Source organism: Pseudorca crassidens, chromosome 9 (genome assembly GCF_039906515.1).
Source record: "Pseudorca crassidens isolate mPseCra1 chromosome 9, mPseCra1.hap1, whole genome shotgun sequence".
NCBI lineage: Eukaryota > Metazoa > Chordata > Mammalia > Artiodactyla > Delphinidae > Pseudorca > Pseudorca crassidens.
In genome coordinates, this window is record NC_090304.1 from 77,224,091 (window position 1) to 77,250,140 (window position 26,050).

Below are 26,050 nucleotides of genomic sequence, written 5' to 3' on the forward strand. Positions count from 1 at the left end.
GCAAATTGGAGAATGACAGAATCATGGAAGACATTACTACTTTAGTTTTTATTTTTGTGTATACTATCTTTGTGTGTTTAGATTATGGAATTTAAGAAATAAATTCCATAATTTGACTAGAGAATAACCAGTTTAGTGAAAATAAGTGAAAGTAAAACCCTTTTATTGAAATTTTAAAATTTTGATAAAATTTTAAACTTACAGAAAAATTATAAGAAGAATATAAGGAACTCCTATATACTCTTTAACCTATTTTTAAATAGTGACCTATTTGAAAAATAGGTTTTTCTTTCATCTTAACATTTGCTAATTATGTAATAAGTCATGTTATTATCACAGTGGTAGAATGAATGATAATCTTGTTAACTGGGCCTACCTTTTCCCCCTCAGCTTTATTAAGATATAATTGACACATAACATTGTATAAGTTTAAAGTGTACAACATGTTGATTTGATACATTTATGTATTGTAAAATGATTACCACCGATGGCATTAGCTAATATCTCAATCTTGTCACATTGTTACCATTTCTTTTTGGGGTGAGAACATTTAAGATCCTATGTTTAATTTTAATGCTTTCTAAAGGGATTTTTTAAAAGTCAAGACTTCCTTCCAGCATACTGCTATCCTTAGAAATGTCTGTTTCCTCGTATCCAGTCACTACCCCCGCCCCACCTTGAACCCCCTCACCATATTTTTGCAGATCAATTTAAAGATTTATCTGTTTTACAATTTAAATAAAATCCAATTTGGAGTTTTGGGCTAAAATACTGTTCATTGAAATGACATGCAAACCGTGTGAAATGAGAACATTCAGGCAAATCCCAAGTGTAAGGAATATAATTAAACAGGGAAAAAATAAGCCTTATTTTATTTTGCAGCTGTAGAATTATAACATTCTAGTGGCAAGATGGAAGAACTTTTATATGGCTCAGTTTTTTTTGTTTGTTTTTTTGTTTGTTTTGCTGTACGCGGGCCTCTCACTGTTGTGGCCTCTCCCGTTGTGGAGCACAGGCTCCGGACGCGCAGGCTCAGTGGTCATGGCTCACAGGCCCAGACGCTCCGCGGCATGTGGAATCTTCCCGGACTGGGGCACGAATCCATGTCCCCTGCATCGGCAGGCGGACTCTCAACCACTGCGCCACCGGGGAAGCCCTATGGCTCAGTTTTAAAATGATGCTTGAACTGACTACATTAAACCAGTATAATTAAAGGTATTTTAAAATTTAGTATCTGGTGTGCTATTTTAGTTAAATTTTAGAATATGAAATTTAAATGTTTAAGATCTCATCATGAGTACGTGCTTTCACATTATTGTTAGGATGAAGTGAAATAATTTGTGAAAACAATTATAAACTAGAAAAAGACTATAACGTGAGGTATTTTTATTTCATTTATAGCAGCAAAGGAGAAGAAAAGCTGTTTATTTAAATAAGTGGAATAAAGGAGCCATCTTTATTTCAATACTGTTTGCATGAATTATACAGGATTTAATGTATTTGCATTTTTGATTTCAGATTCAAAACGCTAATGATGTATTAATTGCGCCACTTGAGAAATTTCGCAAAGAACAAATAGGTGCAGCAAAAGTAAGTGTTGCATTTTATTATTCTTTGGATATTCTCCTGATAATTAAAGATGACAGACGTAATTTCAGACGTTAACATTTTTGAAAGTAGAATGACCTTTTAAAACTTCCGTACGTCATTTAAAATTTTGCACAGAGCCTATTACAAAGACTGGAATTCTTTTAAACACAGAAAAGATATTATTCTTCTACTGAATAGAGAAAAAGTCAGCATAAGTGGGTTCCTCCCATCCCAACAATGGTAGGAAATTAACTGTTTTAAAGACGGTGAAATTATGGTAAAAATATGAGGAGTTTTCCTAACAGCTATATAAAATAAAATTAGGCACGAGGTATGTACACTGAAAATTAAGGTAGTAATTATAAAAGACCTTTTATTATTTTTTGTATTTTTTATTCTTAATAAAAATATTAGGAATATAAATATTAAGAATATAATATAAAGTGTTTGTGGAAAACTTTAGACATCTTTTTCAGGCCTTTGCATTAATGTTTAATTGGTTATGGATCAATTAAAATTTCCCTGAGCCTAATAATTTCTGAAATTTACTTGCATCCTCTTTCTTAGATCCATGTTTAACTACCTTCTCAACATCATGTAAGGACATAAAATTTGGGTTTCCAAGATAGAACCCGTCATCTGTCATACTTCCCCTGTCCTTTCTCTGATTTGATTTTCTAGTTAGTCAATGACATACCTCTTCCCTCTTTGAGCAGTGCTTTCATTCTCCTGCAGGAATATTTCTCCTCTATTCTCCTCCCTTCTGTCTGAAATATTGAAATAGCCTACTGGTTGGTCTCTATGTCCCCACCCTAATCTGTTAACAAATTTTTGCCGTGTTTAACAGTTGTTCTTCAATGATGAAACCTTCAGTGGTTGTCTCTGAGAGAGACAGTTTAATCTCAATAATGAAATTTTTTCACAGTGTGGCCACTTTCTACGTTTCAGTGTACCTCCCTCATCTGGTACAACTGTCTGTTCACTAGTTCCTGTATATATCCTGGCTCTACTAATGTCTTTGCCCAAACTTTTCCCCTCCTTGGAATATTTCTTACCCTTAACTTGTTGAAGTCTTGCTAGCTCTCCATGGTCCCTTATATTCCAGCACCAGAAAGAAGCCTTCCTTTATGTGGGTCTTTCCTCATATATCTGTTCCCCTTCCAGGACTGATTTTTTTTTTCTTACAGAATCAAGTAGTCCTTATGCTTATTTCCTGTAAAAAGCTATCACAGTCTGCCTTGAATCAGAGTTTTATGTGCATTTCTCCACCAATTATGAGCCATTATCAAGTCAAGAACTAAACCAGAACCATTTCTGTGTTAATTCAGCAAACATTTATCAATATCTTGGTTGGCCCACTTGTGGCAAAGTATGGTGTTTGATAAGATTAAGGGATACAATTGTAAACAAGACAGACAAGATCCCCACACTTGTGTCATTTATTATCTTTTGTGTATTTACAAATGCACTGAGGATTGTGATACAGAAGTGCAGGGTGCTTTGTGAGAGTATAATTAATGGAACTGACCTTGTCCAGAGAACCAAGCAATGCCTTCTGGTGGAAGTATTGGTTAAGCAGAGAACTAAATGATGAGAAAGAAATAGCTAGAAATGGGGATACAGGGGCAGCAAGGGAGGAACCTTCTTTACACTCCAGAAGAGGACCGTGGGGATGGAGGACGTGTGCATGCCTTTGTATTTACTCGTTATTCTATTTTACTCTTACTCACGATAAAGAAAAGTTGTAGGTAGAGTGATTATATTTGATCAAAATATTATGAAATATTTTGATATTTTAAAATATCACTCTAGTTGCATGCCATGCATGGATTGGAGGAAGCAGGACTGCTTGAGGGAAACCATGCTTGGGAGTTAAAGGACAGTTATCTTGGATTCAGAAGGGAACACTGGCTGTGGAGACAACGGGATGTATTTCAGAGGTAAAATGGAAAGGGTAGGAAATGGGTTACATACTGGGAAGTGAGCGACAGCACATTTCAGTGATGACTCCCAGGGTTCTGTGTTGTAAAATTGGGTGTTTTTTGGAGCCACATACTGAGATAGGGAACATTTATGTTAGGATGGCAAAGATGGTTTGCCATGAATGAATTTGAGGTTTCTCTGAGTCATCCAAATGGACATGGTGAGTTAGCAGGTGTATGTTCAGATCTGAATTAGAAATATGTTTGGGAATTGTCCTCTAGGTGATAATTAAAATCATGGAGATATATTAGATCCCCCTGGAAAAGAGTAGATTGAGAAGAGGACCTAAATTCTATATAATCTGAGAACTCTCAACATTTGATGTTTGGAAAAAAAGAAAGACAGATAAGGAGGCTGAGAAGGAAGAAGCAGAAGAAGGAAGAAAATACAAGAATGTGGTGTCTCAGAGCAAGAAGTCTTTTCAAGAATAATAATAGCTGATCTTTCTTGAGATCTATACTGTAGGATAGATTTCACTGAGCTATTACATTTGTGACCTAATTAAGTCCTCACAAGCAACCTTAGTGGTGAGTACAGGTGTTACATCTGCTTTACAGTGAGGAAAATGATGAGGTCACCTGCATGCACCATTTCATAGAGCTGGGAAATCAGCCTATGGATCTGAAATCAAGCCATTTTCCTTCAAAGCCTCGATTTACCACCATATTTCACTTCATCAGTGATATTTTTTTTGAGGATTTTTTTTTTTTTTTTTGCGGTACGCGGGCCTCTCACTGTTGCGGCCTCTCCCATTGCGGAGGGACACGCAGGCTCAGCGGCCATGGCTCACGGGCCCAGCCGCTCCATGGCATGTGGGATCCTCCCAGACCGGGTCACAAACCCACGTCCCCTGCATCGGCAGGCAGACTCTCAACCACTGCGCCACCAGGGAAGCCCCATCAGTGATATTTTTATGAAGTTAAAAACCTTTGTGAAGAATTCTTTCTCTAGCACAGAATATTCCAACTTTTTGGCCCATTTAAAATAGTAAATTTCATATGTGTATAGATTCTTATTTGCAGGTTTAGGTTAGCTACAGTTGCAGTAGCATGAGCAATTACACCCATTTTATTTTGTTTTTTAAGTATCTCAATTGCTGGACAGGTCAGCTGGACACACAACAGTGTTCTATGACCTTTCCTACTCGTTGGGAGGTTGAACTTGTAGTTGAATTAATTCAGATGAAATCTTGAGCATAAATATGGTTGTACTGGGCCTCTTGGTGGTGGTGATTCTGTGTATTTTATTTGCCTGATGGCTCTTAGTACTATATTGTTTCTCAGCTGCTAAGTGATCCTTGTTTAGTAAAGTGAATGGAAAGTAGGCATTCTCTTCTGCAATATTTGTATAGGTCAATTTTCTTTTTTTCTGTTATTGCAGAAACATCTTGGTAGGAATAAAGATCTTGAAAATGTTGATTTTTTTTTTCTATCGCTTTACTTCCTGTTTTGCTTAGGTATTTTCTTACTTGGTAAATAAAGTTAATTCTACAAATGACACTCTTACACTTTTCACAGTCTTGACAGTGGAGGTTTCCCACAAGTGTGTTCAGGCTGATGAGTCAGCTAGAAGGCAAGAGTGTCAGTTAAGGTCCACTGCAGTCAGGACCTCCTCAGCTTGGACCTAGTGGAAAACAACTGAGTCAGAGTGGCCCTCTCCTCACATGCAGATGATTCTATTTAACCGAAGTGGATAAAGTCCATGGATGGCAAACATTTCCTTTGTTAAAGTGTGTTTTTGAGACACACTTGAGCTTTGAGACACCTGATACTTTGCTGTGGAAAGCAAGGCCCTGAGCGAGTTACAGTTGTGGGAAAAAAACACTGCATCTGTGAGAGGCATTAGAAAAGATTAATGATGGGTTGTTGAACTGAAGGACGGAAGAGATGGGTCCTGCTTTGTGAATAGCTAAAGATTAGAAGAATTATCCATAAACACTTGTCAAGAATGTATTTATTTAAAGGTTCTTAGTCTGAGGGTGTATGCAGAATGAAATTGTATTGCAGGCCTGACCTATTACATGTGTCAGACATAGAAGTGAATGTTTGGTTTCTTTAATTCATCTCCTCATACACTGTTGACTTAAATGCTAGAAATGAGTGGAACATAGGTATTCCGAATGAATAATGCCAGCTAGAATTTCCACAATATGAATATGCCTAGAGAAGCATTATTATAGAGCAAGATGAGTTATAACTTGTTATCACACTTTTTTGTATATATTAACAGCTGTATTTCATTGTATTGGAAGCGTCCTCCTTGCCCCCAGAGAGAATGAATTGTACGTCATATCTGCAGCTTCCACACGTGTTCCTGCATAAACTGGCTGATGCCAAAATATTGGTAGAACTTCATATCTGAGTTCCTAGTCAAAAACAAATACATTAGGGAGAAATCTGGGTGACCAGTGGCTCATTTTCCACATATAAACGGACTGAGCGGCTGGCTGGGGGTGCTCAGTCCCCAGTCCCCAGAAGGAGGACCAGAGCTCAGCTCTTCAGACCAGCAGTCTTTTGACTACTCCATGCTGCTCTTTAGAATACTCTTTTGTGACATATTTTTTTCTTTACTTTTAGCAAACAAATGTTTTAGTGTGAAATATCTTAATGATAAAAATGTTGTAAATAAGCCCAAACTTGCCCACTTTGAATCAAACCTATTTAATGTATCTGTCTTGATTTAAAAATTCCCCAGCACAGGCCTGGGCAGTATGCCTCCTTGTAATGGAAAATGTCCTGTGGTGATAGGCCCAATGGAGCAATCACCCTTCCAGGGAAGGGGGAATGAATCACACCTTTAGTCTACCCCTGGGCTCAGGGTACCCCACAGACCCCTCTCAACAACCCTCCCTCCCAGCGTTTAAACTTTGTGCCTTTGACCATCTGCTAGGTCTGAAGATATTTTATGCAAAGAGTTCTTGGGCCCCTGAAGTCAAGGATGGGGGTGCTTGGCAGCTGTTCCCTCTCCCCGGGGATATGCAACCCTTAGAGATTGCCTCGGAGCCCCCTCCCAGCCAGTGGGGAGATGGACCCCTCCCTTGCTCAGTGCCTCCTGGCTGGGCCTTCACCTCAGGGGGTCCATATATACATTTGATAAGCCCACCCCTCCCATATTGCATGCATGTTATACTCCAGAGCCAAAGTATAGCCCTTCCCCCTGTAGCCTCTGCTCTGCCTCCCCCTGCTGGGGTGGTGGGGGTATGACTGAAGGGTCATCCTAGGTAGATTTTGTGGAGGTGGGAACAGAGGCATTGAGACTCTAAAGCAGTAGACAATCCCCAGATACCATCGGTAGATTTGGAACTGCATTTGTTGTTTGTTTTATATGCATATATTTTAGGGCTGTAGATTTACTTTCCTAATTTGTTTTCCATAGCTTATTCCTGAGCACAAAATGCTAATAATCGATCACATTTATTTTTCCTCACCCTGGCCTTTGAGGCAGTTGGGACCAGTAGCATCATCTTTTCTACTAGAGAGACCAGAGGCCTAGAGAAGAGTGTGAGCTAGGACTAGAGAAACTTGGACCTCCCACCGAGAGGCTGGGAGGCAGAAGTTTGGCTGAATGAGTGTTAGTTTCACACGCGCAGGGGGTAGGGGGATGGGGACACTTAAAACCTGTAGTTACTGAATCCCTTCTCCAGGCGGGTCCTGCCTTGAAAGGACAGAGGAGCCAGCCCTGCTCTGTCATTAGGCCTTGTAGATAGGGAACGTGGACTATCTAAATCCTCACCTCCCTTTTTTTTTCTTTTCTTTTTGTTTGGATGTTTTCACAGGTCTCACTTATACCAAAGGGAAAGAATCTTCATTAAAGTCCATATTTCTTCTAAAAAAAAAAAAAAAAATTTCTCAGCACACAGTATGCAGTTAACATGGGCTGGTTTTATTAGATAAGAGACTTGAGAAATACTACCCATTAAAGTTAAAAGGTACATTTTCATTTGTATGGGAAATGTTTTTAAGATTGGTTTTCATTTTCACTTAGACCTTACTGGAAATCATGTGAACATTCTTCCATGGTTTTAAAACAAAAATAAATGATATAATATTAGTCATGTAAAAATAGAACTTGATTTTCTTTACGTTGATTTCTATTGAAAACTACAGTAGAACTGGATAATTCTTGTCCCTTTGTTCTGTCCATAATAGAGTTTGGTTCTGCCTCTGAACATTTGTTAATTACACAGCAAGGCATGTTAAAAAATAATAATTTTAGCGTATAGTACCTAAAAAATCTGTGGCTAAGTATCACAATTAATTCCTTTTACAACCTTAAAATTTCCTTCATGTGAAAAATGGCTGCATTCTAATTTGTTGTCTCAAATATGCAAATGGTTTAGGGAATCTAGAAGAATTACAGGTACTTATTTCAAGTTTAAAAGAGTTTACCACTAAAGCAAGTTATTCATCTAATTTAATGCATAATAAATACTTTGGACTCATGATGAGAACAATCCAAAAGGGAATTCTCTGGCGATCCAGTCATTAGGACTCCGGGCTTCTACTGCAGGGGCCACTGGACTGCCCGCAAATTCCCTTTTGGATTGTTCTCATTCATGAGTCCAAAGTATTTATTATCCATTAAATCAGGTGAATAACTCAGTTCAGTGACCAACATATGGTTACCATAGGAGAAGTGGGGGAGGGGTAAATTGGAAGATTGGGATTGACATATACACACTACTATATATAAAATAGATAACTAATAAGAACCTACTGTATAGCACAGGGAACTCTATTCAATACTCTGTAATGACCTGTATGGGAAAAGAATCTAAAAAAAAGTGGATATATGTATATGTATAACTGATTCACTTTGCTGTACAGCAGAAACCAACACAACATTGTAAATCAACTATACTCCAATAAAAATTAATTTAAAAAAAAAGAAAGTGGTTTATAGGATCAGAGTATGGATTTAAATCACCTTACTTTCCTCCTGTTTTCAACAGGTCCTACAGAGAATGGTCAGGATTGGTTTTTCATATGCTGCTGATGGCCACTGAGCTGAGTCTCTCTCTTAGACAGATATTCTCTGGCAATGACTGTATTTGGTACTGAATTCTCTGGGTGAACTAGAAACAATTTGATAGTTGTTTTGAGACTACTTATGAATCCCTTTATTGTGCCTTCTATCAGTAAACTCTATTATGTTATATAGAGTTTTAGAATTACTGATTTTGTTATTTGATCCCATTTTTAAACGATAATAGTTACGCTTTATAATAGTTAACCAGGTACTGCCCTAAGCACATTACATGTAAACTCATTTAATCCTCACAACCAACATATTAGATAAGAAAACTGCTGAAACTCATTTTATAGATAAATAAAATGAGGTGCAGAGAAGTTAAGTAAATGGGCCGAGGTCACATGACTAGTAAGGAGTATAGTTAGATTTTAAACAAATGAGATCAAGCCTATAGAGTACTTTCGTAGCACCACCACATGTTTGATGCTCAAGAAATACTAATTCCTTTTCTCTGTTCTCAGCGAAAATTGTCTGGTTAGCTCATTTAGAGAGCAAAATAATGTCTTTTAATTGTTTAGCAGCCAGTTCTGTGGAGTCATACAAACTTGAAATCAAAACCTGGCACTTAGTACTTATAGGAAATGTGAACTTGGATAATTAAATACTTTTTAAAGTTTCGCTATCAGAAAAATGGAGACATAATAGAATCGTCATAGAATTAATGATAGCATAATTTGACATTTCATATAAATTGCTTAGCATAATTTCTTCCACATAAGTACTAGGATGTTAATTGCTCTTATTTTATAATTAATAATAATTACTGCTATTATATCCTTTCTGTCAGCATTACTCAACGTACTGCAGTAAAAGTAAGGTCATTGTTCATACAGGTTAGTTTGCCTTATTTTTTTTTCATAGAGACAAATGCAAGTTGATTGCTAAATATTTAGATAGAGTGGTTCACGGGGCTACCAAGCAAGAGGGCCTTAGATATACATTACCTATAATTTAATAACACTATACAGTCTATGGGGCACTATTACTTATAACAGTCTAACAAAATTGGAAGTATCGTCATTCTTCAGATGACTCTCTGAGACCCAGAAAGGTCAAGTGGCATTGCCAACAACCCAGAGGTGCACATGTGTTCTATCTGGGACTCAAATCCAGGCCTTCTGATACCTAATTCAGTTGTTTGGCACCTGACTCCATCATGGGAATGTAAACCTTTTTTTTTTATAGTTTATTGTGTATTTTCACCATCCTTTACAGCATTCTTATGAGGCGAATATCAGCCCTAATTGACCCCATTGCCACCACTAGAAAAACAAACCAGATCACATTCCTTGGAGACAGTGAGTCAGTAGTAATCTGTATGCTTGACAGGTGGTACCATTCAATGTCTCCACATGCTCTGAAAATTCTGAGGGTATCGTGTTCTTATGTATATTTCAGAACCTGACAGTCATTGGAAAAGCTGAGCCTCACATAGAGTTGGACTTCTGGATAGGAATGTAACCCAAAAACTACTTTGCTGAATAATTTAATTTATATATATTACATCAGTATGTATTAAATGTGTATTGTGTTTACATACATATGTAGATTATTATAACTTTATTAAGTGACTACTAATTGCTCAGATAAGAACATATGCTCTTATAATTTGATTACAATAAATTGTAAATAAGGTTATCACTATTTTCCTTCCTAATTATTCTTATGTTATTTATGTTAATTATAATATGCCTGAAGACTGATACTTAAGAAACATTTTAAGCTTCCCCACAAATTGTATTTTTACAGAAGATCCTTATGCTAAATTTTTAGGTCAAATATATAATTTTTAAAAATTTTCACACAGTTTACAAGTGCCATACATAAATAGGAATTAAAAAATACAGTGGAGTCTCACTAAGGAGCATCATTGTTGAAATCAATGCCCAGAGATCTGGAGAGTGAAATCCGCTGTACAGTTAAGATTCTTTTCATTCTTCAGTGGTCAGCCTTCTTCAGTGAGAATAGAACCTGTTTCCTTGTCATGAAGGTTCGTCTGTAGCAAATCCAGTTACTTAGGGTTAACCTGGTAGAGGGAGAAGCTCTAACTAATGAAAATTTTCTAGGTCTCTTGTTTCTAACAGAGACAACAGTGAGGAGTTCAAGAGTTCCACCTGCACAGAGCACATTTCCCTAGTGAACTTTGTATCTTCTCCAGATAACAAGGTGGTTTCCTTGGTTCTGAGACTTAGTGTTTTTATTTGTAGATACTTTCTTTCCTCTACCTCATCTGCTGGCTGCCCTGCTGTAGAAGAGCTTCCTACTTGAGAGGTTATGCCTCAAATCCATTTCACCATATATATGTTGGTTCTGAGCATGCTGTACATGTTGCTATTTTTACTTATACCTTCTTTGTTCATGATTACTGCCTTCCCAGTGGTCCTTGAGATGGTTGGGAGGCTATTTAAGTGGTTGGAAATATTCTGAAACATTTAGGAAACTTCATATTGACTTCTGTGGAAAACTCAAACAAGAACTCAATAAAACTGGAAACATTTTATTTTATGTTTACATTTTAGAATTCAGAGCAAGTTGCAGATACAGACAGAAGTCCTTTTCAAGCGTCAGGAATATGTCGGTCTGTAGTAAGCACCATTTGATGTTAACTATGGAGCTCTGATAAAATGACTACCATCAGTGACCTAAGCTATCCTGTATTTGATTTTATAATGTAATAGTTACCTGTTTGTTGTGAAAAAAAGAAAAACAGAAAAATATCAGAGTTTATTATCAGGGTGAGCTAAGAAAGAAAATGAAAGATGAAGGATTTTCCAAATCATTTTTATAGAATACTAATTTTTACACCTTGTAATCTATTCTTTGGGGGTTTTGCAAATGAGTTATGCCAGCACTTGACTTTTAATGGTGCTTTATTGGTCTGTTCCTATTGCCATCACCTATATTTTATGTATATGAAATTGGAATTAAAACTTTATAATACACATTGAAGTAATTAGAAACCCTCTAAAGACTATGAATCAGTGTGTTAAATATTTAGGAAATGTATACAGATTTAAAAATTATGAAGAATCTCAGACTACTTCCCCTAAAAAATTAATTAAAACCTTTTGTTACATTGGAAATACAGAACATTTTCATGTCTAGTTCAGCAAAAAAAAAAAAAAAAAAAAGAATTACTGAGTGCCAAATGTCAAAGTTACCAGGGACAGTACTTGTCAGAAAGCATCTGAATTTGTTCAACGTCCCTGTTAAGTTTAGGGTTTTTTTTTTTTTTAATATGACACTGTTCTAACTTACCAAACTCTTGTTTTCTATAAACAGCTTCAATTTCTCAGTGTTCTTGTTAAAAATTTGGCAGTGGAAACTGAACATGAAGCCCCAAAGAGTGTCTGGTTACTACGTTTTAAAAAAGTATCAATATTGACCGATGAAATTATTTACCTTTTCACTGTTAGTGTCACATTGTTTATTCAGGTCAAAGTAAAATCTCAGCATCTCTTAAGCTAGAGCTCTTTGATTCCATGCTTGCCTGGTAGACTTTTTGGATTTGATGGTGAGACATAATATGTTTCAGTTACTTCATTCCAAAGTCATGAGGTCTTTTGGCATGTAGATTTTATCATCTAATATATTGACAGGTTCTCTACTACCTCATCCTCCTTTCCAAGCTCTGAGTCATTAGAAATCTGATGAGCATGCCATCAGTCATCTTGCCTTAACTCACTGATATGAAAACATTCAACTGCATGGTGTTGATCTGCTTTATACTAGGCACGGTGTTCAGTCTTGCGGACGCAAAAATAAAATATGATGCTTGCCTTCATGGAGTTCACAGAATAGCAGAGGAAGCCACAGGGAAACAGATAATTAAGATGGAATGGGTTTAGTGGTATATCTGAAATATGCCTGTAGTCTTATATAAGCACAGTGGAAGAAACAATTTATTCTGCTTAACTGGGGAGGCTGGCAAAGACTTTTATGAAGTTTCAGCATTCAGCAGGTTCAATTTAAAGGCTGGCAGAAATTTTCCAGTCAGTGTAAGGGAAAATAGCATCCCAGGCAAAAGAAAAGTCATAGTGACATAAAAAAATTTGTGATGTGGCTTAGAAGCTTGATATATTCTAGTGTGATTAGAGCTGTTGTGTTTAGCCTTTTTTAACAGCGACAGCAAAAACATGAACTGCATTAAGAAATGCACTTTATATCACAATTCACTGAGTATATGTGCTAATATACTTCTATTACTACATGTGATGTAATCTGGTATTTTCTATTGTATTCTATTCTAATCTATTTCATTAAAACAATTGCTGGTTATAACCCATGAAATTGATTGTATAATTAACCAGTATGTCAGAACCCATAATGTGAATAAATATTGGGCTAGAGCTTAGTGTGTGTATGCAAATGGAAGACGTGGGCAAATTAGTGAAAAATGGGGCAATGAAATTAGTGAAAAAGACTAACTAGTGAAATTAGTGAAAATTTCACTAATTAGCAAATTAGTGAAAAATACCAGCTGGGCCAGAATAATGGGGAGTTTTGTGCTGCACCAAGGAGTCTTTTTGGTTAATGGTAATCATATATGTCAGACAGTTTTCTAGGCAGCTCACATACATACTTTTTGTTTAGTCTTTACAACAACCCTATGAGTTAGGGGCTGCTATTTTCACACTCTTCTTACTGAAGAGTAAACTGAGCCACAGAGAGGGTAATCTAATTTGCCTAGGATTAGACAGCTAGTATGTAACAAAGCAGGGATTGAACCCAGGCAGTTGGGCTCTAAAACACATGTTCCTAATCATGATACTATTCTCATGTGGCCAGTTGAGTCTTGAATCTGTATTTCAAGAAGGTAGTTTATGGGCATTGTGAATGTCTGGAATCAGAGAGACCAGCTACCAGTCTATAATTCATCAATATCTGCAGTAGAATGTTCAGGATAAATTTTGTTTTACCATCAGGGGATCCAATCATTTCTGTGTACCTGCCAGCCATACAAAACTTGGTAAATGGAAAATCAGCCCAGCAGGAGGGCACGAGAGTAGACAACCTCAGGCCTGTGTAAGATCACAGAGGTCTTTGACTCTAAACTCCCACTGATTACCCTCCAGCACATTACAAACCTCTGGAGTCCTGGTCTTTTCCATGGAGTTCACAGAGGAGCCTCTTTGTTAACCCTCCAGTTTCTTTCCAGCACTGTCTTTCTCATTTTCTGCTTTGATTCAGCAGCTTCTGCTATTGTAATGCTTTTCTTTTAAGTCAGTATAGTTCTCCAGTCTACCACATCTTTACTTTTTAAATTTACTTCTGTTCTTCCCTTTGGGTATGAGAGGCTTATCTCCCTATCTGTGAATTCTGCTGTTACCAAGTTCCTCAAGGAAGGGAGGCACAGGAGGGAATGAGCCCATTCTCCTGTGTGGTGTATTTGCCAGTTCTTACGCACCAGCACCAGTTCAGAGCAAGTATCACAGTGAAGACCCAGGTGCCTCCATTCTCTTCTGCCTCATGATGTTTTCCACCCTGAAGAATGGAAAGTGTCCTTTGTTTCCTTTCCTGAGCTGAGAATACTGATTTTTATGCTTTATGTTTAAGGATTAGCAAACTAGGCCAAATCTGGCCCACTGTCTGCTTTTGTATGGCCCACAAACTACAAGTGGTTTTACATTTTTAAATGGCTTTTGAAAAATTAAAAGAAGGGTAATATTTTGTGATAAGTGAATATTATGTGAAATTCAGATTTTAGTGCCCATAAATAAAGTTTTATTAGAACACAGCATTGCCCATTTGTGTTTTCTATGGCACTCTCACTTTACAACAGCAGAGTTGGATAGTTGTGTCGGAGACCATGTGGCCCACAAAGCATAAAATATTTATTATCTTGTCCCTTGCAGAAAGCAGTTTGTAATTCTTGGTCTAAGGCCTGAAACATATTTCCATTTTTTACCTCTGCAGTCTCTTAGGTCTTCATTCAAACAGGACCTTCTGGAGAAAACCATAATTTGAAAAGTTACACACACCCCAGTGTTCATTGCAGCACTGTTTACTATAGCCAAGACATGCAAGCAACCTAAATGTCCATCAACAGATGAATGGATAAAGAAGATGTGGTACATATATACAATGGAATATTATTCATCCATAAAAAAGAATGAGATAATGCCATTTGTAGCAACTGGATGGACCTAGAGATTATCGTACTAAGTGAAGTAAATCAGATGGAGAAAGACAAATACCATATGATATCACTTATATATGGAATCTATAGAAAGTGATACAAATGACCTCATTTACAAAACAGAAATAGATCCACAGACCTAGAAAACAAACTTACGGTAACCAAAGGGGAAAGAGTGGGGAGGGATAACTTAGGAGTTTGGGATTAACATTTATACACTACTATGTATAAAATAGATAACCAACAAGGACCTACTGTATAGTACAGGGAACTATACTCAATATTTTGTAATAACCTATATGGGAAAATAATCTGAAAAAGAATATATATATATATATATATATATATATATATATATATATATATATATATATAAACTGAAACACTGTGCTGTACATCTGAAACTAACACAGCATTGTAAATCAACTATACTTCAATAAAAAAACCAAAAAACAAAAAAACAGGACCTTCTCTGATATCACAGAGTTAACATGAGTTTGATGATTTGGCTTCCTATGTTGGAAAACCACAGAATTTATAAAAAGATAAACTTGGGTGTGACCTTTAGCAGATTAGTGACTAAAAGTCATATTTGTAACACAAACACCAGAATTTTTATTTGAAGTATATTTATCTTTATGGAAATTTTTTACCTTTGAAGCCAAATATACTCAGTTTATGGCTAATGTTTGGCACACAAGCTATTTACAAGAAGAAGATGAAGAGTCCTTGTTACCTCTGAAGGAGAATGTATGTAAATACCTAAGAGAAGGCCAAGTCAAAACTACTTACAATTACATGCTTTTGTTTAGGTTTGAAGTCACAACTTGAACTGTTAAATAGGGTGGACAGCCTTCCTCCCAACAGTGTTTTTTAAGTAAAAATGTGGGAAACTTCATCATAGATTTAACCTTCTTTTGTCCATGTGCATGGTTCCTACACTATACAAAAGCAGTCAATTAAAAATGGGAAAAAAATGGGGGTAGGATTTTGTAGATGACTCATTTAACCAAAATTATTAAAATTTGTGGATATGTTTGTATAGACTCAGGACTAGATAACAAGAAGCATGTTTTGCAACTGGACAAATATATTAAAGTAAGGTCTGCCATTTTTATTCACAGTGGTAATCAACTCCCTCTGACTTTACGAATAGATTTTGCTTAATACAGCTTCCTACTGTTCTGCCTTTAGAGTAGATTTTGCATCTTTTTCTTCTGTAGACAGTCGGTAATAAAATGAAGCCAAACCGAATGCTCTCCAGAGACCATGCAGCCCATGTTTGCATTGAGAGCCTGGTGATTTACTGGCTCTGAGTTGGAGAGATGACCTCTACAATTACTGTAGAAACCCAGTGAGAAGTGAAGTGAGCTCACTGTAGAAAGATTTTAAGCATTGAAAAAACTTGCCTTATTTGGTAAATGTTTTTAACTGGTCCCAGCTGGTAATGCTGGTGAGCTCATTGTGAGATGTACTGTCTCTTTAAGCCAGATTCTTGTATTTTTTATCCACTAGAATTAGAGTGTTAAATGGTATTTGTTTAGTTTTTCTTGATGTGCTGTGGACTAAATCAAATCTGAAAGAACAGTATTCCACTTTGAAAATTAAAACCCAAATACATTGACACTTTATAAATTTTCTATATGTATTTTCTGGTCTACTATGTTGTTTACCTTACTTAGGCTTTGGGGAATTTGGGGTTTAATGTTTACCTTGAAGAACAAGACTCCTTTGGGAAGCAAATTTGTGTTTACTTTTTGGCTTTACTATGCTTTACTGTGTACACTTGTGTAAGTTTACTCTGAACATTAGAATTTTAGGATGGAATCTGTTAATTGCATTTCCTTTAGTTACTCCATAGGACTTCATGTTTAGAAAACAAAGCCTGCAGCTTTGTGTGGCTTTTCCTTAAAATTCCTGCCTCGGGATTGGTTGTATCCTGAATTTGGCTTTTCAGAGTCAGTTGTTTTAGAGGAAAAAGCACAGGATTTTGAGTCAGGTAAACCTTGGTTTGACTCCTGGCTCTGCCAGGAGTATGTGAACTTGATGACTTTAGGACAGTTCCTAAACATTCATGATAATAAAAAGCAATGCCTGTTCTTCCCAGGATTTGTGAGCATTAATGTGTGTGAAGGTGCCTAGTACAAAACTGATGCTGAATAAATGTCAATTTCCATTCATTCAGTTCCAAGCAATGGACTAATTCCAGCTTTTCCTTGGCGTCATTTTAAACTGTCTCCTTTTAGATTGTATTTATATAATCTGGCTTATCCCCTCTGCCCCATCGTCAATGTTCTATTTTGTAGCAGGAGAGAAAGGGTTCTCCATATTCTTGTCATTCAAACCGCTGCCCAGCAGCATAAACTAAGACATTAATAGAAATCCACAATCTTTGGTCCCAATCCAGACTTGTTGAATTAATAGCTTCACTGTAACAAGATCTCTAGTTGAGAGGACTTCCCTGGTGGCACAGTGGTTAAGAATCCTCATGCCAATGCAGGGGACATGGGTTTGAGCCCTGGTCTGGGAGGATCACACATGCTGCAGATCAACTAAGCCCATGTGCCACAGCTGCTGAGCCTGCATGCCACAGCTACTGAAGCCCGCACGCCTAGAGCCCGTGCTCTGCAACAAGAGAAGCCACCGCAGTGAGAAGCCCGCGCACTGCAACGAAGAGTAGCCCCCGCTCGCCGCAACTAGAGAAAGCCCACGCGCAGCAACAAAGACCCAACACAGCCAATAAATAAATAAATAAATAAATAAATAAATAAATAGATAAATAAATAAATAAAACAACTCTGAAGAGGTCCTCTCTGTGTTGGGGATTATCCCTGGGTTTTGCAGTACTTAATTGACTTCAGAGAGATGACCCAAGAGAGAACTATGAAAGAATTATTTCTCTCTGCTTCTGTGCTTAACTGTCACTCAGTTCTGCACATATGTGAACTTCTTTGCTTATGCTACTATCATCTTTGTCTGGATTGTAATTGTAAACTCCTTCAGAGAAGAGTTTTTTTTTGTTGTTTGCTTTTTTTTGGTTTTTTTGAAGATAGTAAGTGCTCACCAGTGTCTCTGTGGGTTTTTTCTTCCTGGGGCAGAAGATTGCAGACTTTGGTATCATCATTCCTTTTGGTCTGATTCCCATCTTCTACCCTCAGACCCCCAATTTATCAATACATCCTCTACTTTGTCACATTCCTATCAGACTGAGCTGATGACGTTTGGTTGGTTTTGATTTCTCTCCTCCTTCCCTGGCTGTACCCTGGAGCTTTTCCCTCCCTGCTTTTCTTTACTGTTGATAATCACCTCTTCCTCCTCTCTTCTAGCTTACTTCGGGTCTCCTTCCACTTTTACCATTTCCTCTCTGTCCTCATTATGGCTTACAGGTAAGAAAATCGTCTGGCAAAAAAGGGTAAAAATCTAAAACAAAAATCTTTTAGGTTTAAATTACAAGATCGCCTCTTAGCCTGGAGTCTGTGGGCTTTAGTAGTCATTGAACCCTTGTCCTGCTCAGCACACAGCCTCGGAGCTGAGCTGTAATTTATCCTCCTACATGCCCACCTTCATATCACAAGTGAGAGCCTGGAAGACAGATTATTTATTCAGTTTGATACCTCCAGAGCCTGGCACAGAGCAACACAGTATAAATGTTGGTATTGATGTATTATGTCTGTTGGCTCATTAATGGCAAAATTCTGAAGACTAATGGGCTGGATGTTGAATTTGGGAAACCATGTAAAGAAGATTGTTAATAAAAATACTTAGTAAGACCAGAGCAAGGGACAGGCTTAGTCACTGGGGTCTACAGGAAGGAAGGTAGGACTCCCTGTGGGTGTTTGTGGGGTGCCTGAATAGCCCTAGAGGTGAGTGTGGTTCTCCAATTGCAGTATATTTATAGAATGTAATATCCAGGGTAGTTTATCATGTCTGTACAATACTGAACATTCTGATACTAGTAATTTAACATTTATGACAACAATTTGTGCATGGTTTTCATCCTTAAAATTTATTGTATGAGTTATACTACTTTAGGCATAATTAGAATGAGAACTTAGTGGCTATTTCCACTCCTGCACTCTCCCTTTCATTTTATTCACTTTGTACTATTTAGTCACACCATTATGTGTGGTCTTTCCACTATATCCTCATTATAGGATATAATGTGTAATTAGTTGTTTAGTCCCTTGATCATAACGTAAAACCTACCAACCTGGGATTGGTATCAGTTGGTTTTCTCTAGTTACTGTAAATTGCTCAAGTTATTGTTTCAGCAAAATTTATAACAACCATCGTAATTAAAACTTGTTTTAAAAGCAGTAAGGTTTTTGTTGGGGGTAGTAGTAGTTTAAAATATGCCACATATGTCCTTTTACTCTAAATATCCCCATATCCAATCCAAGGCTTTGGTGTGGGCTTCTTTCTCTCACTCTGTTGTATTTATTTTTAGGAGGCTAACATTTCAAAGCTAGAAATTCATCTTCATAAAAAATCCTATAAGCCTAATGAACTCAAAAGACATTGAAAATAATCATTTAGTATTAGCTAGCTAAGTGGTACAAAAATGTTAAATAGAAGCCAAAATGGAATCACTTGATGATGAAGCCACAAAAATGAAAATGAAAGTTATTGGTGAAACAAAACAGATTTAAAGCATTTTGCTTGCTATTTAATTCAGATTCTGTCCCCCTGTCCTACTTCTCTCAATTTTTTTTTTTCCATTGACTTTAGTGAATTTTATTGTTCATATTTCAGAGTATCTCCAAATCCTTTCTGGGCACTTACCTCCAGAGAACTAATAATCAGATAAAGCAATTTCTGGATTCAGGAGAAATGTGGAGTTTTCTTATGGCACAAAGGGAGCTGAATTCTGCTGCAAGGCCCCACCCCAGAAAGAATTCACTGCTAAAAGCAGTGAATTTTAAAAATGCCAGAGTAGACTGAGAGACTGGGTGGTCATATGACAGTGAAAAATAGGAAATTTTTGGATTGTGTGTCATTTGGGTGTCATCACAGTTTCAAACGCAGCCAGTTCTCCCTGGCCATGAGCCTGAGTGTCGGTGTTACTTTACCTCAGAGTACTTTTCTTTCCTCACTGAGTATGTGGCACATACAACAGTTGCCAGATTAGATCTGGCAGCACCCAAAGATGGCCTGGTTTGGTCATAGAAAGATGAAGCAGAATTTATTAGGTAGTGGAGTTGGGATGTGGATTCTGATCGACTCAAACACTCGGGTTCTTTGGCTGCTCCCTGTCATATAAGCTTAAGAAAAGTAAACAGCAGCTATTTTCCTTATGCCTGACAGGGCTTTGAGGCAAATTAAGTTAAACAATTCAGAGATTGGGCCTCACTGTCTCTTTTGGTGCCAGAAAGTTTAGGGAGCTAAGTATATTGGTTATGTTATCCCAAGTTGATTCCCTATAGAATCTTACAGAATCTTTCATGTCAACAGTTTCCTTAGGTTATTTATATATCACTTGCCATGTTGCCTTAAAACTTGTGCAAAGCAAGAGTAAAATTCCATTTCTCATCGAATCAGTTTAAATCAATCCCATTATTTTCACTGGAATATCAAATGCTTTTGTCCTACCTTCCACTTACAAAAAAAAACCTTTGTTTTTGAGCCTGAGTATATTTAAATTCAAAATTGGCTCTGTAAACTCCAATTCATAAAGAGTTGTTTTTTTTTTTTTTTCCCAAAACTACATTTCTATTAACTTCTTTAACACATTTTGTTGTTGACTTATATATAAGTACTTGGGTCAATTTTAATAAATAGAGTTAAAAGCGCATTGTCTAAAACGGTAATTGTCAACTTCAGATTGGATTTCTATAATTTTGTTGCCCGTGAATAAATGCAACTGCAAGAATTGATAACATTTTTAAATTGGATAAGATGACTGGAACCAAAATGAAATTATAAATGTATATAGACATATTTCAAATTACCAAATATAAATCCTTTTCAAATTTCTACAAAAAGAACTAATTAAGTATTTTGGGAAAATAAGTGCATTGTTCCTCTCCAATAGCATTGTGATTTAAACAATTCTCAATGGAGTAAGTTTAAAGCCAAGAGGACAAGTTGAGCTTTTACTTACCTCTTTCAATTGGTGGCATCTCCTGCATGTTCTCAGATCATTAGAAGTCTGACGTCTACGTTTTTTATTCTAAGACTTTAAAGTTGGGTAACTCTGGGCAATTTAGTATCAAAGAATACATTTCATAACCATCTCTTTGTACTTCGAAAGAATCAAATGAATTTTCTAATGTGAAATGTTTTGTGAAATCTGAAGTATTATTCAACTGTTAGTTATTATTCTTTTCTATTATAATGACCCTATTTCCAGCTTGTCCTTTTTCAAAACAAGCATTTTTCTTGTGATTTATTTTAATCCAAAAAGCATAGCTATCCTACAGAGAACAGACTTTCTTGAAAAATAGTGAGGGAAAAGGTTCCTGCAGGGGCTGACTAATCATCTGTAGGGAATATGGAATAATACATTTCTTTATACAGTTGAACTAAATGACCTCTTAGTTTTCTTCAAACTCTAGGGTTCTCTGATTGCTTAATTTTGTAAATTTTTAGAAAGATGCTTCCTTTTGCTATTCCTTGGTTTAGAAATTATCACAAGACTTCTGGAAGTAACTCTTTATTCCTTCTAATTTTTTAATAATGATGACAAAGAATTTGCTTTTGTATCTGACCTAATTTTACACAGCACAATGAAGCCCACATCACTGTTTGGGGGTTACGTATTGTTGCAATAATTGATACATTATATTGAAAATTAATCATAGGAAATGGCTATTCATCAGTATATTTTTTTTTACTAGCTGACCCACCTAAAGCCAAATTAACAATAAGATTGTAATTATTTGCGAGATTGCAGTAACGGTTTAACTTCTTTGAGAAGAAATAAATTACAGTGGGCAGAACACTCAATTAGGGTTTAGACTTTATGTAGGCTATCCTTGATTTAAAATGAAGGTGATTTGTTTCTGTACTTTGTTAAATTGGGTAGTTTAAAAGAAAAGCACTAATTAGAAGTTAGGAGACTTGGATTTTGAGTCATAGCAGCTCCCAAGTGGGGGTCTTAACATGTAGTCCAACTACCTGTCTGCCACAGCCCTTTACAACCCCTCCACTTAGTAGTTACCCTGTTTTATACTCAGGCCAGTGAGGGAGAAACTCCTCTGAGGCTATCCATTTCAGCTGTTCACAGCTTTGTGCGGAAGTTCTTCCTCATTGAACATTTCATATCTGTTATGGACCCAGTCCTGTGCTGAGTACTGGACACACAATGATGAGTAAGAGATTGTCCTTGCCCTTCAACTGTGCAGTCCAGGCTCTTATGAAGTTCCTCTGGATCTCCATAGCTTCCCTTCTTCAGGCTCACATAAAACTGATGGAGTCTAATTTTGCTCTCCATGATGTTCCATCAGATATTTATCCCATCAGAGATCAGATCTGTCTCCTAACCTTCATCCAAACCCCTTGAACCCTTTTGTCTTTGTTTCCTACCTTTTGAAATGAAGAGTTCAGATAATTTCTCTGGGCCTTTCTAGCTCAAAAAGTCCTGCCGTTCTTATATGGTAGTTTTAACTCTTTCATTTGAAGCATTTGTGTCACTAACATGTGAGCTGTGTTGCAGTATAATTGTGTGAAGTTAAGTGATGGACACAGAGATCCACCACCCAGATCCCCCTTTAGGCAAGGACTTGCTGACCCTGCGGTTGGAGTACTGTAGTGAGCAGACAGCCCGCAGCTGTCGGCTGCTTCCCAGCTGACTCATCTCTCCTGAATTAGGCCACATTCAGGCAGCCCACATCCAGTGGTTGTTAGGGGCAGGGGTGAAAAGGTGCAGAAAGCTCACTTCAGGACACTTGGAACAGATGATTCTAGCTCCAGAGTACCACACCTTGTGAGCCTTGGCCCGTGTCACCGCATCACAGTTCACATCTCTCTCTATCCAGATGTGGTTCTGGAGAACCCCATCTGACAGCAATGTGGTTTACAAAAATGCTCTTTGTAATCCCCTCAAGCCCTGTATTTTATTTAAAAATGCTTTTTCATTTCTTTTTTTTTTTCTTTTTTTAAGCTGTTTTCAGAGCAATAGAACCTTCCTCAGGGTGAAAAGGGTAAAGACAGAGAGACATAGAAGCATTTTAGATAAGAAGGTACATTTCACCATGGGGTTTAATGGCACACCCATCATTTAGAGCTTCACTGTCTTTGACTGCCATGAAAAACAGCCTTTCCTTTTTTAATACTTTTCCATAATTTAGCTTGACACGTATCCGCAGGCTGCAACAAACTATTTGTCCATAAATGATTATTTCAATCTTTGTAAAGTGCCCTCAAAATGACAATTTAGACTTACATGTTAGAGAAAAGTGGGATTTTATGAAGTGTTGCATGGAGAAGAGTGGAATAGTTGACCTAAAACAAAGTGGGGAATGTTGTGAATATGTGTGGGGGGCGTGTGCACGTTTTTGTGTAAATGTACATATTATTTTTCCTTCCAGCTCCAACATTTTTTGGTCAGTTATTAAGATATATTTTAAGTGCCTGTGGAAAAAAGTAAATTACCATTAGTTTCATGGCATTTAAAATGATTCTGTTGACCAAAAGGAACCAATTTTTTGTTTTATCATAAAAAGGCTTAAAATAATATTCCAGGTAACTTACCTTTTAGAATCATAAAAATAATTGATTCTAATATTCTTTATAGAGGAAGAAGAATTTAGTAGGGTTCTTGAAGAACATGTAACATTGTAGAATAAGCAAGAGCATGTTCTCCCTGATATGAGGAAGGGTGCTGGTAAAATAACAGTGGTGATGGTCACAGTGGTGTTGGTGGTGTAGTTCAAATGTCACCTTATTTTTATAATGTATTAAAATCTGTTGGGTGTGGTGTTTTCACATGTATTTTCTCACCTTTTTTCCCAATAAGGCTTCTAGCTTCACCACAGCAGAAGCCAGTCTTTTATCCTCTGGGTTCCAAAGCACTTTATCAAAATTTCTATTATGGTATTTACTATAGTAATTTCTACTTTGCATTGTGGAAATATATGTACTGAATTCTCTCCTCGACTTGAAGGTAGATCTTCGAAATAAAGCCATGTCTTAAATAGCACAATGAGAGGACATAGTAAGTGTTCAATGAATACTTAATGAATCACTGAGGTCGTTGAATGTGTTGGACAAAATGAGAAAAGTGAAGATCAAAGAGGTTAAGTGACTTTTCCTATCTTAGCACATTTAATAAGTGGTCTGGTCTACACTGTGGCTTTCTGATTTAATCCACTGCTGTTTTACTATTAACCTATAGATGTTTAAAGATGGGAAACTTTTTTTTTCTTTTTTCTGGAAGACAAAAGTCAGACTAGTCCTGACAAAGTTTCTACGTTCTTTTCAGTCCTTTCTCACTTCTAGCAGTACACCTTGTTAATTCATCTACGCATGCTGCTTTCCTTATTTCCTTGACTTAATTCTTATCCTTCCTTGTCCATTTTTCCACGTCCTAACCATTCTTTAGAGTTCAATTTCTTGGATCTGGGTCTAGCGGCAGACAACCAAGGCCAGCTTTTAGGACTTTACCATAGTTGGCAGGCTAAAAGCTTGGTGTTTTCTGGCTGTCTTCTTTATCCATTCATGTATTAATGGACACTTAGGGTGCTTCCATATCTTGGCTATTGTAGGTAATGCGGCAGTGAACATTTGTGTGAATATATTTTTTTGAATTAGAGTTTTTGTTTTCTTCAGGTAAATACCCAGATGTAAAATTGCTCGCTCATATGGTAGTTCTATTTTTAATTTTTGAGGAACATCTGTACTGTTTTCCATAGGGGCTACACCAATTTACATTACCAACAACAATGCCATAGGCTCCCTTTTCTCCACATCCTCACCAACACTTGTTATTTGTTGTCTTTTTGATGATAACCACCTTAACAGGTGTGAGATGATATCTCATTGAGGTTTTGATTTGTGTTTCCCTGATGATTAGTGATGTTGAGCATCTTTTCATGTGTCTGTTGGCCATCTATATGTCTTCTTTGGAAAAATGTCTATTTAGATTTGCCCATTTTAAAGTCAGATTATTTGTCTGTTTGTTTGTTTTTATATACTGAGCTGTATGAGTTCTTTTTATATTTTGGATATTGCCCCTAATCTGATAACATCATTTGCAGATATCTTCTCCCATTCGTTTGGCTGCCTTTTCATTTTTCTTTTTTTTTTTTTTTTTTTTTTTTGCGGTACGTGGGCCTCTCGCTGTTGTGGCCTCTCCCGTTGCGGAGCACAGGCTCCGGACACGCAGGCTCAGCAGCCATGGCTCACGGGCCCAGCTGCCCCGCGGCATGTGGGATCTTCCCGGACCGGGGCACAAGCCCGTGTCCCCTGCATTGGCAGGTGGACTCTCAACCACTGCGCCACCAGGGAAGCCCCAGCTGCCTTTTCATTTTGCTGATGGTTTCCTTTACTGTGAAAAAGCTACTTAGTTTGATCTAGTCCCATTTCTTTATTTTGCTCTGCCTGAGGAGACAGATTCAAAAATATATATATATATATTGGCAAGACCAATGTCAAAGAGTGTACTGCCTATGTTTTCTTCTAGAAGTTTTATGATTTCAGACCTTATATTTAAGCCTTTAATCCATTTTGAATTTATTTATTATATGGTGTGAGAAATTTGTTCACTTTCATTCTTTTACTTGTATTTGACCAGTTTCCCCAGCACCATTTATTGAAGAGGCTATTTCCCATTGTATATTCTTGCCTCTGATCCTGTGAAAAATGCCATTGGTATTTTGATAGAGTTCGCATTGTATCTGTTGCTTGCCTTGGGTAATATGGACACTTTAACAATTTTTTTTTCCAATCCATGCCAACAGAATATATTTCCATTAATTTGTATTGTCTTCAGTTTTGTTCAGCAATTTTTATTGTACAGGTCATTTACTTCCTTGGTTTATTGCTAGGTATTTTATTCCTTTGATGAAATTGTAAATGGGATTGTTTTCATAATTTCTCTTTCTGATAGTTCATTATTTACGTATAGAAACACAGCAGATTTCTGTATGTTAATTTTGTATCCTGCAACTTTACTAAATTTATTTATTAGTTCTAAGAGTTTTTTGGTGGTGTCTTTAGGGTTGTCTATACGTAGTATCACGTTATCTGCAAATAATGACAGTTGTTACTTCTTCCTTCTTTGGATTTCTTTTCTTTCTTCTCTGATAGCTGTGGTTAGGAATTTCATACAATGCTGAATAAAAGTGGTCAGACTGGACACTCTTATCT

General features: G+C 36.9%; 1 protein-coding gene across 3 annotated transcripts in view; it reads left to right on the top strand.

Moving 5' to 3' along the window:
• Nucleotides 1-26,050, top strand: part of ARHGAP42 (Rho GTPase activating protein 42) — a 287,072-nt gene that overhangs the window by 153,295 nt on the left and 107,727 nt on the right. For 2 of the 3 annotated variants that reach the window (XM_067750791.1, XM_067750789.1), the window contains exon 4: nt 1,519-1,590. The exons of the other annotated variant lie outside the window; for it this stretch is intronic. In XM_067750791.1, coding sequence (XP_067606892.1) covers nt 1,519-1,590 — 72 coding nt within the window. The remainder of the gene's footprint in view (nt 1-1,518; nt 1,591-26,050) is intronic. 3 annotated transcript variants of the gene reach the window in all.